The 17,369-nt window shown below is 30.7% G+C and overlaps 7 protein-coding genes and 1 non-coding gene across 8 annotated transcripts; 3 read left to right on the forward strand and 5 right to left on the reverse strand. All coding sequences in view use genetic code 12, as the record gives it.

The window, feature by feature from the left end:
• The first annotated feature begins 58 nt into the window (after positions 1-58).
• DFJ63DRAFT_21742 (uncharacterized protein) lies at positions 59-1,804 on the forward strand. The gene has a single exon (XM_064904138.1). The coding sequence runs from the start codon at positions 382-384 to the stop codon at positions 1,750-1,752; it is 1,371 nt and encodes a 456-aa protein (XP_064764684.1). The 5' UTR covers positions 59-381; the 3' UTR covers positions 1,753-1,804.
• LYS1 (saccharopine dehydrogenase (NAD+, L-lysine-forming)) lies at positions 1,805-3,159 on the reverse strand. The gene has a single exon (XM_064903942.1). The coding sequence runs from the start codon at positions 2,970-2,972 to the stop codon at positions 1,857-1,859; it is 1,116 nt and encodes a 371-aa protein (XP_064764685.1). The 5' UTR covers positions 2,973-3,159; the 3' UTR covers positions 1,805-1,856.
• Positions 3,160-3,345: 186 nt separating this feature from the next.
• On the reverse strand, positions 3,346-4,467 carry DFJ63DRAFT_310505 (saccharopine dehydrogenase; the record flags this gene model as incomplete). Its single annotated transcript, XM_064905610.1, has 1 exon — positions 3,346-4,467. The coding sequence occupies one exon, from the start codon at positions 4,465-4,467 to the stop codon at positions 3,346-3,348; it is 1,122 nt and encodes a 373-aa protein (XP_064764686.1).
• A 348-nt stretch (positions 4,468-4,815) lies between these two features.
• DFJ63DRAFT_332838 (uncharacterized protein) lies at positions 4,816-6,372 on the reverse strand (the record flags this gene model as incomplete). The annotated part of the gene is made up of 1 exon (XM_064907749.1): positions 4,816-6,372. The coding sequence occupies one exon, from the start codon at positions 6,370-6,372 to the stop codon at positions 4,816-4,818; it is 1,557 nt and encodes a 518-aa protein (XP_064764687.1).
• Positions 6,373-6,648: 276 nt separating this feature from the next.
• On the reverse strand, positions 6,649-8,538 carry XKS1 (xylulokinase; the record flags this gene model as incomplete). Its single annotated transcript, XM_064907750.1, has 1 exon — positions 6,649-8,538. One exon carries the CDS (start codon positions 8,536-8,538, stop codon positions 6,649-6,651), a length of 1,890 nt encoding a protein of 629 aa, XP_064764688.1.
• Positions 8,539-10,011: 1,473 nt separating this feature from the next.
• DFJ63DRAFT_310508 (glyoxylate reductase) lies at positions 10,012-11,109 on the forward strand (the record flags this gene model as incomplete). The annotated part of the gene is made up of 1 exon (XM_064905611.1): positions 10,012-11,109. One exon carries the CDS (start codon positions 10,012-10,014, stop codon positions 11,107-11,109), a length of 1,098 nt encoding a protein of 365 aa, XP_064764689.1.
• A 377-nt stretch (positions 11,110-11,486) lies between these two features.
• Positions 11,487-13,371, reverse strand: HAP41 (Hap41p). Its single transcript, XM_064903943.1, has one exon. It carries the CDS (start codon positions 13,190-13,192, stop codon positions 11,864-11,866), a length of 1,329 nt encoding a protein of 442 aa, XP_064764690.1. The 5' UTR covers positions 13,193-13,371; the 3' UTR covers positions 11,487-11,863.
• A 3,748-nt stretch (positions 13,372-17,119) lies between these two features.
• DFJ63DRAFT_t10 lies at positions 17,120-17,191 on the forward strand. Its single transcript has one exon. It is a non-coding gene; the product is annotated as a tRNA-Pro (tRNA).
• The last annotated feature ends 178 nt before the right edge of the window (positions 17,192-17,369 follow it).

A 17,369-nucleotide genomic window follows, 5' to 3' on the forward strand; every position in this document is an offset into this window, starting at 1 on the left:
TTTTTTGATTTATACATATAATACAATATACTGTTTGAAACTGATTCAAATGACAACCTCAACCAGATCTGTAAATTATGATCCTAAAACGTATGGTCTGAATCAACTGATTGATAGCTGTTGATACTAGTTCGTCTATATGATACCAGATCTAGCCTGTTTGATCCTTTAACTATAGTTTTTGCAGTGTTTACAAATGGTTTGGTTTGTTTGGAGAGAAATGTCGCACTACAGAACGCGACAGTTTTAAATATTTTTGAAGATGTCGCGCTTTTGATCCCATCTCTTCTCTCTCTTTATAAAAGTTTGTTTTCTGAAAAATTAATGGTATAACCCATATTTAACCAGTTTAACCATTATAGCTTACAATCAATTTTCAAGATGGCTACTAAGAATAAGAAGAATGTCAGCATTCAAGCAAAGGCTGAATCAAAGGTGGAATCAAAAATAGAGAAAGTTGAACAAGTTAAACCTTCTAGACCATTACGCTCTACTATACAATTTCGTATAATGGTTGGTTCTTATGAACATAACTTATTATGTCTTTCAGTCATACTAGACCCAAATTCAAAGAAAGATCCAATCTTCCAACCTATATTTCATTTCCAAGCTCATTCTTTATCAATTAAATCCATGGATATAGCTAAGAGATATTTAGTTACAGGATCTAATGATGAACATATCAGAATTTATGATTTACAAAAGAGAAAGGAATTAGGTAATTTATTAAGTCATCAAGGTACTGTAACCACCTTAAAATTCTCTACTGAAATCGATAATACCAAAACATCAGTCTCTACTGAAAAGTCAGGTAAATGGCTATTATCTGGTTCAGCTGATGGTAAGATTATAATATGGAGAACTAAAGATTGGGAAGTGTTTGGAACTTTGAAGGGACATCAAGCCAAAGTAAATGATTTAGCTATTCACCCAACTGGAAGAGTTGCTATTTCAGTATCAGAAGATAAGACTATTAGATTATGGAATTTAATGACTGCTAAAAAAGCAGCTGTATTGAAAATTAAAGGTAGAGATCATTTAGGTCAAAGTGGTGAGTTTGTGAGATGGTCAGTTAATGGTGATTATTTCTTAGTAGGATTATTAGATCAAATCTTAGTTTATCATACTACCACTGCTAAAATTGTTAAAAAATTGGCCTTTAAATCAACTTTAATGAATTTTGAAATTATAAATATTGATGGTACAGAATGGTTAATAACCGGTCATGGAAATGGAACCATTGATTTCTTTAAATTACATGATCAAGTCATATCTAAATTAAATAGTGAAGATAAAGAAGAATCAAAAGTTTGGGAATCTACTTCAGAAACTTTAGAACCAATTTTCCAATTCAGAGGTCATACTAATAGAATAAAAGGATTCACCTACTTCAATGATCCTGTTGAAACTAATGGAATTCCATTATTGATTTCGGTTTCATCTGATGGTAAGATTGTGGTTTGGAATTTGTCTGAATCAGTGAGAGATCAAATTGCAATTTATGATACTGGTGAAAGATTGAATTGTGTATCTGCTTGTCCAGAACATGTTGAAAAAATGGAAACTATGAAGAGACGTTTCAATACTCTTGAAGAAATAAATGGTGCTAATAAAGCTGATGAACTTGGTGGTGTTAGTGAATCTGAATATGAAACTGATGGTGAAGAAATCAGAAAAATGATATTAAAGGGTAAAAAGAAAGGTAAGAAGAATAAGAATAAGAAGACAAAAGTTAGTGTTACTTTAGAATAGATTAATCCTGTATTATAAATAAAATAAAATAATAATAACGTGTATTTTTAAGAAAATTAACAAGTAGAGAATTGAAAATCAAGCTGTACAAATAAGATCCAAGTTTAACTTAATCTAGCAACATGCTTATCGAATAATTGTTTGGCTCTAACCCAAACTGGAGCAGTATTTCTTTGTGGTAATAATAATAAAGATGGTAATAAATCTCTGGAGAAAAATTCTGAAGCTTCTCTTGGTAATAAAGAAGGTAAGTGATCAATAGAACAAACTGATAACTTTGGACCGACTTTAGTTTCAACTGGAACAGTTGGATCGTTAAACACAGTGGCAATGGTATATACCGGAATTGGATTGTGTGGGTTGGTGGTATCAGCGGAAACATCAACAATGGTTCTTAACTTTCTATCTGGAACATTTAAAGTTTCGTAGTTGACGAATGGTGGAATTGGTTGTGATAAGTAAATACAATTGACAAAAATATCACTTTCAACAATTTCTTTGAATGGTCCACCTGGAGCAGTTTCTTTCATATCCCACTTAATTATATTGGCATCTGGAATACCAACTTTCTTGAATAAATCAACAGCACCAGATCCACATCTACCTAAAGCTCCAATAACCAATCCAGTTGGATATTTACCACCATTGACAGCTAAGGCAGCAGCCAAATCCTTTTTAATATCAACAAGCAAAGCATCTTCATTTGGATAAGCTTCAACACCTGGTAAGTTTTCAGAATCAGGATGGGTTTGCTTGAAGGCCCAATCACTGACACCAATAGCAGCACCAGCAAATCCAGCATAATAACCAAAAGCTGCAACTCTTCTACCTTGATCATTTTCTAAGAATTCTAAATCGTATAAAGTACCTTTACCTTCTGGAAATCTCTTTAAAACGTCTTTCCATCCACCTTGATCCTTATAACAATGAGCAAATTGAATATGTTCATGAACTAATGGGAAAGTTTCGTTTTCAGGTAATTCCTTTAAACCAATTATAATTCTTTCCTTTGGAGCATTTGGCCAAGAACCTTCTGGGACAATGGTAGCACCAACTTTTTCATATTCTTCAGACTTAAAAATAGATTGAGAACTTTCTTCAACAAAAATTTGGAATCCAGCATCAATCAATTGTTTGGTGGTGGTTGGGGTTAAAGCAGCTCTGTGTTCTAAAGGCTTAGTTTCAGCTCTTAAATGTAATATAACAGGAGTAGTAGACATTGTAAATATATGATATTAAGTTAATTGATATACAAAGAAAGAATAAAATGTAACTAATGAAAAAAGTGAAAAATTTCAATCTAATTTATATTCGGTATAGGTTTGATGATGAATGAAAAATCTCCAGACCTTATCCCATCGGACTGCATATAATATAAGCCGTAGAACTTTATTAATATGACAACATTGGCGCGGGCCATTAAATTAAAAATGAGTCAGTACTATGAGCCTTATCGCATTACATACGGCAAATCTTCCCAATTGGGAATTAGTCACAAAAATCTTTTTTAATTAGTGGAAAGGACTGTGGAGAATCAGTAATTATATTTTGCAGTCATCTATAAAATGCCTTCTAACTAATGTTTACGATATTTTAATCTAATCTTGCAACATGTTTTTTGAATAATTGTTTAGCTCTAACCCAAACTGGAGAGGTATTTCTTTTTGGTAATAACAATAAAGTTGATAATACATCTCTCGAAAACAATTCTGATGCTTCTCTAGGTAATAAAGATGGGAAATGATCGATTGAACTTACGGACAATTTTGGACCAATCGTAGTTTCAGCTGCAACTGTTGGATCGTCGAAATCGGTAATGATTGAATAAACTGGAATTGGATTATGTGGGTTGGTGGTATCAGCGGAAACATCAACAATGGTTCTTAACTTTCTATCTGGAACATTTAAAGTTTCGTAGTTGACGAATGGTGGAATTGGTTGTGATAAGTAAATACAATTGACAAAAATATCACTTTCAACAATTTCTTTGAATGGTCCACCTGGAGCCGTTTCTTTCATATCCCACTTTAATATATTAGCATCAGGAATACCAACCTTTCTGAATAAATCAACAGCACCAGATCCACATCTGCCTAAAGCACCAATAACTAATGTAGTTGGGTATTTACCTCCATTGGCGACTAACGCAGCTGCCAAGTTCTTTTTGATATCGGCAATTAGTGATACTTCGTTAAGATACGCTTCAACACCAGGTAAGTTTTCAGAATCGGAATGAGTTTGCTTGAAAGCCCAATCACTGACACCTATGGCAGCTCCCGCGAAACCAGCATAATAACCAAAAGCTGCAACTCTTCTACCATCATCATTTACTAAGAACTCTATATCATATAAAGTACCATTACCCTCTGGAAACCTTCTTAATATATCTTTCCAACCACTTTGGTCCTTGTAACAATGTCCAAATAAAATATGTTCATGAATTAATGGAAAAGTATCACTTGTGGGAAACTCTTTTAAACCGATAATAATTCTTTCCTTAGGAGCAGTCTTCCAAGATCCTTCTGGAACTATAACAGCACCTGCCAATTCATACTCCGAAATAGAGAAGGTGGATAAAGAACTTTCTTCAACATAAACTTTAAACCCATAATCAATTAAATGTGCTGTAGCAGTTGGTGTTAAAGCAGCTCTATGTTCTAAAGGTTTGACTTCTGCCCTTAAGTGCAAAATAACTGGAGTGTTTGTGGTAGACATCTTTCTCAATGTTTTTTTTTCTATCTAATTGAATTGGAAATATAATAACAGTTCAGTGGTTTATAATTACAATCGTATTTATATATTCTTAATCTGAAGTGTATATGATTTGATTGCAAATTATTTACGGTATAAACTATGAGTACAAAAAGAGCCCAATGTATGGGCCAGCGGCAAATTTCCCCAATTGGGAATTTAGTCACCAAAAAAATATTTTCCAACTCTAAGTTAAGGTTATATCGAGATCCATCAATACATACAGCCGGTTAAATTGCCTTTTCTAATTGTGTTTATATTTTTGCAGTCTTTCTATTAATACAGTATATGTTTATGAAAATAAATATAAATCTATAATAGTTTAACATATTTTAAAATATGACTCTTAAATATAGGTTTGGCTAAACTCCAATTATCATCATCAACAAATGACTCTCCATATTTCTTTAACCAAGTTTTGATATGAGTGATTTCGAACTCATCGTGTAAGATACTATTCTCAATGGCTTTATCAAGAATCAATTGAGCGAAATTACGATCATTATTGTAGAGATTTGCAACGATTAATGACTCGGTTAATAAACCAGCGGGTGATCTCTTAGTATGGATATTGATCTGTTTTGGAACTTTTTGGATATAGTCATTATAGAGTTTTAAACTTGCTTCATCATTAAAACTAGAATGACCAATGATTAACATTTGTAAAACTTTGACAGCGATTTGATCATCTTGGGGGATTAAAGTCTCTCCAACTTTAAGGAACGTTTCATCATTTTGATCAAAACTTTGATAAATAAAACTCTTGACAAGATTGATTTGAATAAATTCAATACCGAATTTTTCATGAGTTTGATAAGTATGGAATTTCTTTAAGGTTTTATCGAGATTATTAACTTCAATTCCATAATATTCAATCAACTTTAATCTAATCAATAAACTTTCAGGAGTCTTATCTAAATCCAAATGATTGGTTTCAATGTATGATACGATATCTAATTCTAATTGTTTAGGATCAAGGGATAAGTCTATAGAAGATTCATGTTTAGTACCTTCTATTAATTTCTGTTGCTTTTTATTATGAACCATGAAAAAATCAACTGAATGACGTTCAAGGATATTTAATGCTTCCACTAATTGTTGCTTTGATAATAATTTGGGATCTTGTTGGAATAATATTTGAAATAATGTTAAATATGATACATCTGCAACGGTATCTTTGTTAAGAAAATCTTGAATAACTTGACTATTGAAAATCTTAAGTTGATTATTCTTGATTAATAAAGTTAAATAAATCAACAAGTCATTTTCAATCAATGTATCAACCAACAGACTTATGCTATCCTTTACATATTCATGACTCTCCACATGAGTCTTTAATAAGTAATCAATCTTTTGACAATTCTCCAATGAGATCACATATTTTTCATCTTCTTCTTGATTTTGTTGTTCGTAATTTTCTCCATGAATCAATTTACGTAATAATTGATTAACCAACTCGGGACTAACACCTCGAATCAATCCGTTTTCATATTGTTTAAACAAATCCCACGATGAATGAACTCTACCTGGATTTATCTCAATTAATCGACTTAAGATCTCATTCGTTGTTATCACATTATCTTCATGTTTGCTTAACTTAAAGAATAATGAGAATGAAGGGATGATCTCATTCACTAATGATTGTTTCTCGAGATTATTTGAATTGCTTATCTTTGCAAGTAATGAGATTCGTGAATTTGTATCATCAGATTGTGTTTCTTGCTGTTCTAATTCTTGTTGTATGGATTGAAGTTCAGATACAGTTATGTCATTAGGATCCTTAGTTAGTAACCTAGAAAAGTTTCTAACGAATGATATACTTTGGTTCTTATTCCCACTTCTGAGTCCATGGAATGACCTAGATATCATGGTCATGGGACAAGTTCTATATATATGTGTAAACGTTCTTTATTCAAATATTCAACTTTTCAGTTCAAAATTTTGAATTTTTTTGAATTGTAGATGATCCACGGTGATGTTCCAAATTTACTGCGAAAAAAAATTATCTACTGCCCGGGGAAGCAAATTAAAACAAAAATCTATTATATATTAAACGACATGTGTATGGCGGGTATATCTACTTACTTAAAAAAACGATCTATAAAAATATATGCAAAGGGATGAAAGCAGATGTAAGACAATCCACTAATCATGTTTTAAAGTTTGTTCCATTTTAGCTAATAAACCAACACCATTAAAATAATCAATCCAATGATCATGAACTTCGAATGATTCTAATTCTTGATTAACGTCAAATAAACGATTGATATAATCATTGTAATCGATCCAATCTCCTTTTAATTCACATTCATGTGACCAACTAGCTTTATAAGCCCCACCTAATGCACAAGCATTTGGAATTTCAACTTTGTAATTTCCATTCACTGGACCTAAGATTGAACCCATTCTTTTGATTATACTAGTATTGTTTGAAGCACCACCGACGTAGAAACAACGGTTTGGTCTGGCAGTTAAAGACTCTAAAGTTTGAGCTTTACCATCCGTGATTAAATCACCATCGAATTTAGTAGTTAAATCTTTATAAATAGCAGCTAAATTTTCTTTATCTGGAGTAACTGAACTTTCACGAGAATCTTCATTTCCACTACTTTTACTTAACATTGGACCTGCTCTTAATCTACAACTTAAAGCTTGGGATTCAACAATCGAACTAACATCATCATCGACGTTCCAATGGGATGAATTTAATTCAGCTACTTTGATTTCATTAGTAGATGGATTTAAAATTGCTCTTGTGGTTTGAGCTGAAGCATTTGGAACGATTTCACCTAATGGGAAATAAATTCCTAATTTATTATTAAATTTTTCATTTGAATCTAAAATTTGATTAAATTTATCCCATGATTTTTCATCTTCAATTTGATATTTTTGATTAACTTTATCTCTAATTTTTTCTCTAGCTAATGATCCATTACAATAACAAATCATTCCCATGTATTCATCTCTCATAGTTGGATGTTTGAAAAGATGATATTGTGATGATGGTTTATAATTCTTGGTGATGATTAATACAGTGGTGGAAGTTCCTAACGATAATAAACAATCATTTGGAGCTAAAGGTAAGGAAATAATGGTTGCTAAATTATCACCAGTAAAGGAATAAATTTTACAATGATCTTTAAATCCATATTTTGATTGGAAATATGATGAGATTGAACCTTCATTTTCGTAAGTGATTGGTGAAATTTCACCTAATTTTTGTTTTAAATTAGCAATACCATTTTTAGTTTCTTCTTCGGTAACATTATCAATCTTTGGATGAACACCAGCTGCTAAAGCTAACAATTCATCATTAAATTTTTGATGAGGAATATCATAAAGATTCATACCGCAAGCATCTGATTCTTCAATATTAACTACTTTACCTAATAAAATACTGGCAACAAATGAACTTACTAACGAAATTCTCCAAGTTTCTTGATATTTCTTTGGATTGGTTCTAGTGGCTAATTTTCTAATTTGTAAACCAGTAAATCTATAATGAGCTCTTGAACCTGAAATTTCCGATAATTCATCCACACCAATAGCTTCTTCAAATTCTTTTAATTCTTTACCAGTGGAGTGATCTTGCCAATTTGGAGAATTTTCAAAGGTAAATCCAGTTTTTAATTGTTCACTTAATGATTGATTAATATTTTCCCCTAATTTAGATAAAATTTGTTCAGAATCTTGAGACCAAAATACAGAACCATGTTGTTGACATGAACCACTAATACCCACTACTTTATCAAAGGGGAATTCATCCTCATTCATAAGTCCAAATACATAATCGATAGAATCTAACCACATAAACACAGGACTAACAATAGCACCTTGTTCTAATTCATTATCAATAGAAAGTACCCCTTTAGTGACACCATATTTCGATTTAAATTGAGCATCGAATTCAACATGATAAGTATTTAAAGCTTGTAAGGCATCATTAGTGACGATGATTTTTAATTGTTGAGTTGATAAATCGAACCCCAAATATAAAGATTTGGAAGATTCATATAATGAAGTTGATGAAGTCATGACGAATAGAAAAGTTTAACCTTAACACGCGATCTTAAATAAGAAACCTGCTCTACAGTATCTACAAATTTTTAACAAAAGTGGGAAATTAAATTTCATTTATATATTTTTTTGGAAAATTAGAAATAAATAATTTTTTCTCGATATACTTTTTATTGTGGGGGAACAATTATATTATTCCGTTATTTTTCCATATATTATGTGTTATTCGTTATTCATATCTTGATTTGTAACCAGGTAAGACCCTTCTTTTGGTTTAAAAATGGCCACCAGTTAGGTAACACAACTATCAACAAAATTATAAATTGAATTCCAAAAACATACGCGATATTTATAACTGAGTTTGTAATAACTCCCACTAATAAACTTACTATAATTTGGATATATGATGAGTAACTTATGATAGTTTCTACTATAGGTTGGTTGGGTATAGTCAATGGGAACTCGATAAACTCCATCTTTAGGTTGTTGCTATTATTAGACGGCTTCAAAGGCGGTTGCTGTAATCAAATGATGATGATCAATTGATTGAATGACACTTGTATTGAAATAAGTAATGGATCCACTTTACTCAATTAATTTTTTTTTCTGTTGTTGTCTTTTTTTTTATTATTTTAAGCAGGTAAATCCCAAATACGATGATAACCTGTAAATTGTAGTTGTAATCTGTAAAAAATACTATCAGATCTCATGTTTTACAGATTAACGGAAGTTTTACAGGTTACTGTTTTTTGACATTATTTTTGACATATATAACTAGTAAGGTATGTCTTAAAAATATTAAATATGAGTTGATTTAGGTGACAGTTTTCAGTATTACTCAACTTGGTAATTCCAGCAGGTAATTCTAGTCGTTGACGAATGATTAGTTTACGATCTGTTTGCTTAACTGCCAATTGAATAGCATATCGATCATAGCGGTGTGGTAGGTCAGTTCTCCAGCAGATATATCACTGTCATACTATAACCAGAAGATGATAGATAAAAATATAATACAGTCAACAGTTCAAGAGTCTATTGTTGTTATGTCAATACTTGTAGATCATAACTGAATTATAATTGAACTGTACATATTATTATTTACAAATACAGTTACAATTGCAATTACTTCAACATTTACCACATATTACAATCCATAACACCACCACCATTACAAACGATGAAGTTTTGGTCTACTAACTATACTATCAGCTTATCGTAGCCACAAATTGTTACGGCACTTTTTCATTGAAGCCTATAAGACAGGGCTTTTAAATTTACTGTATAATTATAAAATATCCACAGTAAACGAATTTTATTTTTCTTGATTTCCTGTCCCGGTGTGAGATTCCCTCGAGGAACATTTTGTGAAAAATTTAGCGATTACATTTCATATAAAGAAGATACTTAACCCATTCCACTGTTTATTTTTGATTTCACAATCATTTTGATTTCAATCTTTAAATTAACAAATACGTTAACAAACTATTCATCATGACTAAACCTCAAGTTTTATTTATTGGAGATTTGGATACTTCATTACCAGAATATATCGATTTTACAACTAAATTTGAAGTTTTAACTTATAAGATCACCACTTTAAAAGATTTACTTGATAAATTTGAAACTGAATTCTCTCAAATTGAAGCCATTTATGGATCATGGTTAGGTTTTGTTCCATTAGGTGGATTCAAAGGTGAAATCTTAGAACATGCTCCTTCAAGTTTAAAAGTGATTGCTATTTGTTCAGTTGGATTTGATGGATATGATGGAATTGAAATGGCCAAAAGAGGTATAGCTCTTACTCATGTCCCATCTGAAGGTGCTGCTGAACCTGTGGCTGATTTAGTATTATATAATACATTGGCAAGTTTCAGACAATTCAATAAATATGAAAGAACTTTCAAAGATAATAATCATACTGTTAAATTTAGAAAAGTTTTAGATGATGAATTAGAATTTGATAGTGAAAAAGGATTAACCAGACTTAATACCAATCATACTGAATATCATTTCGGTCATTACATTAACAATAGACCTAATTTAAATCCAAGAAATCATAATGTGGTTATTGTTGGATTTGGGAATATTGGTAAAACCATAGGGAAGAAATTAAATGATATAGGGATGAATGTTCATTATATAAAGAGAACTCCATTAAGTACTCATGAAGAAGAAAAGTTAGGTTATAAAGCCACTTATCATTCAAATATCTTATCAACGAAATCATTTGTTGATTTAATTGTTATTGCATGTCCAGCCACTCCAGAAACTAAACATCTTATAAATGATGAAATCATCGAATCAATTGAACATCCATTTAGAATCGTAAACATCGGAAGAGGGATAATCATTGATGAAAAATCATTAGTTAAAGGTTTAAAATCAGGTAAAGTGTTATTTGCTGGTTTAGATGTTTATGAAAATGAACCAACAGTAAATGAAGAATTATTTGATAGACAAGATGTAATCTTAACTCCCCATATTGGAGCTTCTACAGTTGAAAATTTCAATTTCACATCTATTCAAGCCTTAAAAAATATTGAAAATGTATTATTGCAAAATGGAACTGGTTTAAATAGAGTTAATTAGTTACATTATTACAGAGTATTATATACAGTCTTATTTGTTCATCCTGTATATACACCAAGTTTCTCTCTCTTTGTTGTCCCCCCCCCTCCCCCACATGTTTTGAATTCTTTTTTAAGTAAATTTTTTTGTCTGATCGGTGGTTAACTTCCGGTCTAAACCAATTTAAAAAAAAGTCTCATCTCAAAAGATAAGGCACTAATTTTAAGAAGGAGGAAATCATTAAAATGAATGGATGTGAAAATGTGTTAGTGTCTGATTTTGACATGGTAACCTTCTGATTGATTCAATGGGGTGTGTTCAATTGAATTGAAATAGGAGAACTACTTGTGATGAGATGAGATAAGATAATAATAATCAAAAGCTTTTGTATATTTGTGTTTTTTTATTTTAAAGCATTAACAAATGTAAACTGGAAAGAATATAGAACATAAATAGTGTATAAAAGTCAAATCGATTAAATAGTAGTTTTGATAATAAAAATAAAAAACTCTTTCTTGTTAAATCATAAGCAGCAGGAATAAATAGATAAATAAATAATAAATAAATAGGTAGTATAATATAATCAAACAAACAAATTAAGCATGATATCACTTCGGTGAAAGCAGCTCTTTTAAACCATATTTTAAAGGGGGAAAGGGAAGTAGAAATAGAAACACAAGCACAATCAAATAAACAAACAAAAACAAAAACATAAGCCGTAAATAAAACATAAAAAAAATCGGAAACAAAAGGTTGAAGGTGTGTTAGGGAGTCTTCACCAAGCGTTATTATCACCATTTGAACTTCCTGAACCATTACCAGCACCACCATGATTGGATAAATCGTTATTATTCTCCACATAATACTTAACATCATTATTAATTAATTTCTCTTCTAAGAAATCAGTGATCATATTATATTGATCTTGATTGAATAAATCGGAACTTGAAGCCTTTTGATGACTATGGGTTTGATTCATTAATTCATCGAATTTGAATTGATAAGGATTGGTAATTGATGAAGATTGAGTTGAATTGAATGAAGGTAAATCAATTAATTTCGATCTATTACTTAATTTCGAATTATCATTGAAATATGAAGTTGAAGATGAAACTGTAGTTGATCTAGTTAAAGTACTCATTAATGAATTATTCTCTGAATCATCGGAATAAGGTGATGAAGTTCTAGATAATTTACATGTAGATGGACTATTGGAATTAGAATTATGTTCTAAATCTTCATCTTCAATATCACTATTATCTAATTCATCAACTTCATCAAGTAATTCGTCTTCATCAACATCCATAGCATCATCATTGGTATTCATCTTCTTACTCGGTATAGTGATATAATTATCAAACTCATTGTCAATCAATTGTTGTTCGTTAAATGATCTCTTATGAGCATTATTATTATCAATAGTTAATGGAGTAAGACTTGGAGTAGATGTGGAAGTAGTTTGGTTGGTGTTTGAAGTAGAAGTAGGGTTACTATAATAATAATAATTACTAGTATTATCCAAAACAATGTTTTTCAATTGTTTATAATCATGAATCAAACTTAATAAATGAGATTTTAAAGATAAATTCTCTGAATCAATTAATTTTATATTTTGATTTAAATTAGATAAAATTAATGAAGGGGATGGAGATGAAGCATTAGGAGATGGGGATAATGAAATAAGAGGGTTGATGGTGGATTTGTTTGACTTATGACTTGATTGAGATAGTATTTGTGAATTTATATGATTATTTGAATGGTTATTGTTAGTGTTTGTGGAATTTAATGATTTTTTAGTGTAGGATGATTTTTTCTTCTTTTCTGGATTCGCATTGATGGAAGTTGAATTGGTAGTACTTGAATTATTAACAATTGGAGATGCTACACTCGAATTCGAATTGGAATTAGATTGAGAATGTGAAGCATTGGTTGATATAGAAGTTATTGGTTTTCTACCTGGTTTAGGTCTTGGTGGTAATACCCATTGTTTGGAAGTTTTAACCACTATAGGTGAGGAAGAAGATTGTGATGAAATTTGAATATTTGATGAATGATTCGTTACAGATGATGGTTGTAAACTAGGTATAGATGAAGTTAACTCCATTGTTGATACTGTAATATTATTAGATGATGAATATTATGTTGCTTGGTACTATTAAATACTCTGTTTTTTATTCGAATGATGGTTTTCTTGTTAGGGTACTTTTTATGTTACTTTGGTATATTTTGAAGATTATATTTGCATAATAATTATTAATTCAAAATAAAAAAGGAAACACAGATATAAAATAAAAATGGTCGATACTTTTATTGTAGTTGAAATTGGAAGATTAAAGTTGAAATTGAGTTGTTGGTGATGGTTGATACTTTAGTGCTGAAAAAAAAAATTTAGTATGATCGGTCGGTCGGTAAATCTAGTGTGAAGATGTTACAAACTGGCAAGTACCTACTATGACGTACAATTAGGGAAGTCGACCTAAGTAAACAATAGAAAACAAAAAAATATAAGTAACAAGAATATAGTTAAATATCCATAGTATCAAAAGATATGTCAATAATATTAATTGAGAGAAATGGGAAATTGATATATTATATATTATTAGGAGCAGCATATGTAGAAAGATACAATTTACAGTTAGTGGAAGGAAGTCAAATGCAAAAGCGCTGAGAGCAGAGACAGCAGACAGTGAGCGCAGAGCCAAAAAAAAAAAAAAAAAAAAAAAAAAAACAATTAGTGCTTGATGAGATTTTAATTTTAATTTTAATGTTTAATTTTCTTTTTTCAGACAAAAATGTGCAGTACATGCAGGTATTTGTTCTATGAAACTATATGATTGTAGCCGGAAACTTACGGGTGAGCTTATATTCTATGGAGCCGAATTAGGAAAAGACAAAAATCAGACACAAGATTTGCGGGAATTTTTCTCTATTTCATCTCCTACTACCGTCGGTGTTTCTAATGTCCCTGTCGACATTAGCTAGATTTTTCTGATTAATTAAAGAAAAAATTGTCTGTCTGATCATGTCCTAATTAGGTCAACTCTTAATTTATTTTTTAAGTTGAGGATGATTCAATTTTGAATCAACTAAACAACAACAAGAAGTTCAATTAGTGAGGGCGCACTAATTATTACATCAGTAAATTTTATCATCATATCAATTCTTACATCATGATTCCCTAGTCTCATCTTATACTTAATAGTATCTTCTTCATTGGTACGACCATCATTGAAGGGGTAATACTTTGTTAAAAAAGAAAAGATCATATACTCAATTGAATCGAGCGATCCATATCTTTATTTCTTTTTTAATTTTGTGTGAGGCAATTAATCAACTTTAAGCTTGTTGTTCGTTTTGTTCGTTACATTTTCTGTTGTTTTATTATGTTTTTGTAGCGGCGGGTTCAGAACTATTTTTAAACTATCTACAGCAATTTTGAATTTAAACTTCTACAAAATTATAGTTAAACAACAATGATTTACATTATCTAGTAGTTAGTAAATCTTTTTATGGTTAATGTTCATGTTACTCAATTCAATTGAGACCAACACCTCACACTCACCCGTATCTTCCACATCGTTTAGCCTCACCTTCATCACTTCAATTGAGTGAATGGATGATTGATTGATAGATAGGAAAGGATGCATAAACTAATTTAAACTTCGAATCCTCCGTATCAGAGTCATCCATTAAATGAATTGTTTTCTCCGTATTAATTAACTTGTTGTATTCATGTTTGAGTTTGCCTCTCTCTACAATCTTCACTCACCCTGACTCCCCCATACTTTTTTCCTATTTGTGTCCCCCTTTTTTTTGTCTTTTTTTTTTTGAGTTGGCTTAAGTTTCTTTTGGATTTGAATCGGGTCAGAGAAAACTCTCAAGGGGTTTGAATTCAATATCCGTATACACTAATTATATTACTTACACCAATTCCAATCATGAATGATCAAGAATTATACTGACAATTCGTATAGATGGATACATACGTAGTTGATCGTACTTTTTATGTACTCGTGTTCATTTTGTAAAACTGCAACTGTAATCAGATTTACTTTCTACTTGAATGGATCGGACCCATATTGAAAAATTTCTTAGAGTTTGTTTTCTCTATAAAGCCAAGTTAATTGCCTTTACTTACTTACACTAAAAACTTTAACAATAATCTGAAAATCTCTCTATTTGCAAACTTTCTACCTTAATAGCGACTCAGTATGCTAATCGCCAGAGACTGTCTATTTGTGAGTATCCGTCTCACCGAAGCTCCGAATTTTAACTAACTGCAACTACCTATTAATTAAAATGACGCGCTAAATGAATTTTTTTTGTGTCGTGTATATTTTTAATTTTGCTTGTCTTATTTTTGTCTTGAATCTGTCGGTAAACTCTTTTTCTTTTTTGTCTTTTTCACAGTAAAAATTTTTCACATAGTTCCGTGGTAATTCAATTTAATGTCTGTTTTATTTCATGTATTGTTCCAACTTTAACGTTTTATTAAGCTTATACTTGGTTTGTTTTACTGGTTATACATTCTACGTTTGATTCAAATACTCGGTTAGATTTCAATTTCCTTTATAATGAAATCGTTGAAAAGACAAAAAATAAATTATTTATTTTTCAATCGTAGTTGTCAAATATTTTGTCTTGATCCGGGGTAATTTGAATTTTTTCACATCTACAATCATTAACTAGGTTTTATTTTCGTAACACAATGGAGTTATAAACTAGTACGAGTTAAAACTCCCTCACGTAAATATGGTCTCCCCTGACTTAACTTATGGCAGGTCACGCCTGAGTCAAATTATTAGAACACTGCTGAGTCTTTTATGATTATGATTATGATTAGATTATTTTCACATGTAAAATATCCATGGTTATTATCACCCACATAGTTGTTTAGTAGTCGCCTTACTCTTATTCAACTGGTATGGACCATATATGTACCTCATAATCCTAAACCCCAGAAAATGCAACTAAGAAAAGAAAAATAAAAAAAGTGGTTTACTTATTTTTAATTACTAAAATAATTCGTCAATTTATTTTTTTGGTGCAAAATTTAAAATCGAACCACTTATTTTTCTTCATAATATTGTCTTTTACCTTACCGTTTATAATATCTCCAAGGATACTTTACCCCATTGATAATAATTTGGACCTCCAAATCTGAGTCCATTATTTTTTTTAATGTCCAATTTACGAATGCATCCGTTTTAGAAACTTTTTGTCTGATTTTTTTAAATTCTTTACCGAATTGACCATAGCTGGTTCTCGGAGTTTTTATTGTTATGGTTCCTAAATTCATTTGTTTTCCGTTTTTGAACCAGATTCAAAATAAACTATCGTCCCAGATACATGTCCCAGATAGTGTTGTTTGACATTGTTCGATTTAAGAATAATGGACCGTTAAACAGAGCGATATCGCATGAAAAGTATATGTTTGCAATAATTTTACAAATTTCCTTAACTATGTGCAACACCTGTGCAACACCTGTGCGCGCACAGTGCAACACTTCTGAAATCAGGATTTGATCACTTTAAATCAGCTTTTTCCACACTATTTAGTAGTAAATCTCTTTTTTAATGAATGGGAGAGGGATATAAATACCAGAGGAGTTATATGAATATATAAAAATGACATCCAATAATTGATTTTGAATCAGTAAATTTATAAAATTCGCAGTTTTACAAGCTAAATTATAAACCAACAAGTGTGCACTGTGCCAGCATTTGAGACTTAAATTTGCAATAAAAATGGTAGAATAAAAGAATAAAAGTTCTCCATATTGCTCACAATTTAGTTCATTTCTTTTTATATAATTAGAAAATTCAACATTAGAACTACTATCGGCCGTGTTTAAACCAAAGATTTATCTTGTGAATTGATTATTAATTTAAATTTTAAGTTAAATTTTATTGATTTAAATTACAAAAAATGACCGAATATCGTAAATTAACTATGCATCACATGACTCAAAACGTGATCTCGGTAGAACAACTTACGAGCAACATTTCACTTTTACTCTTCAACAAATAAGGGAGTGTGGTCTAGTGGTATGATTCTCGCTTTGGGTGCGAGAGGCCCAGGGTTCAATTCCCTGCTCTCCCCTTGTTTTTTTTTTGAATTCTAATACTATTAATAGTATAGATTCATTCTTTTTTGCAGGTTTAATTATTGAAAGAACATTACAAGTTAAAATCGATTATTTTTAAGGATCACGCAGCAATCATTATTTTTCTTCTATGTTAAAAATCAACTCTAAAGGGTTTATGAGAAAATGGGTTGG

This window comes from Scheffersomyces coipomensis (assembly GCF_036884675.1).
Source record: "Scheffersomyces coipomensis strain NRRL Y-17651 chromosome Unknown DFJ63scaffold_1, whole genome shotgun sequence".
Taxonomy (NCBI): domain Eukaryota; kingdom Fungi; phylum Ascomycota; class Pichiomycetes; order Serinales; family Debaryomycetaceae; genus Scheffersomyces; species Scheffersomyces coipomensis.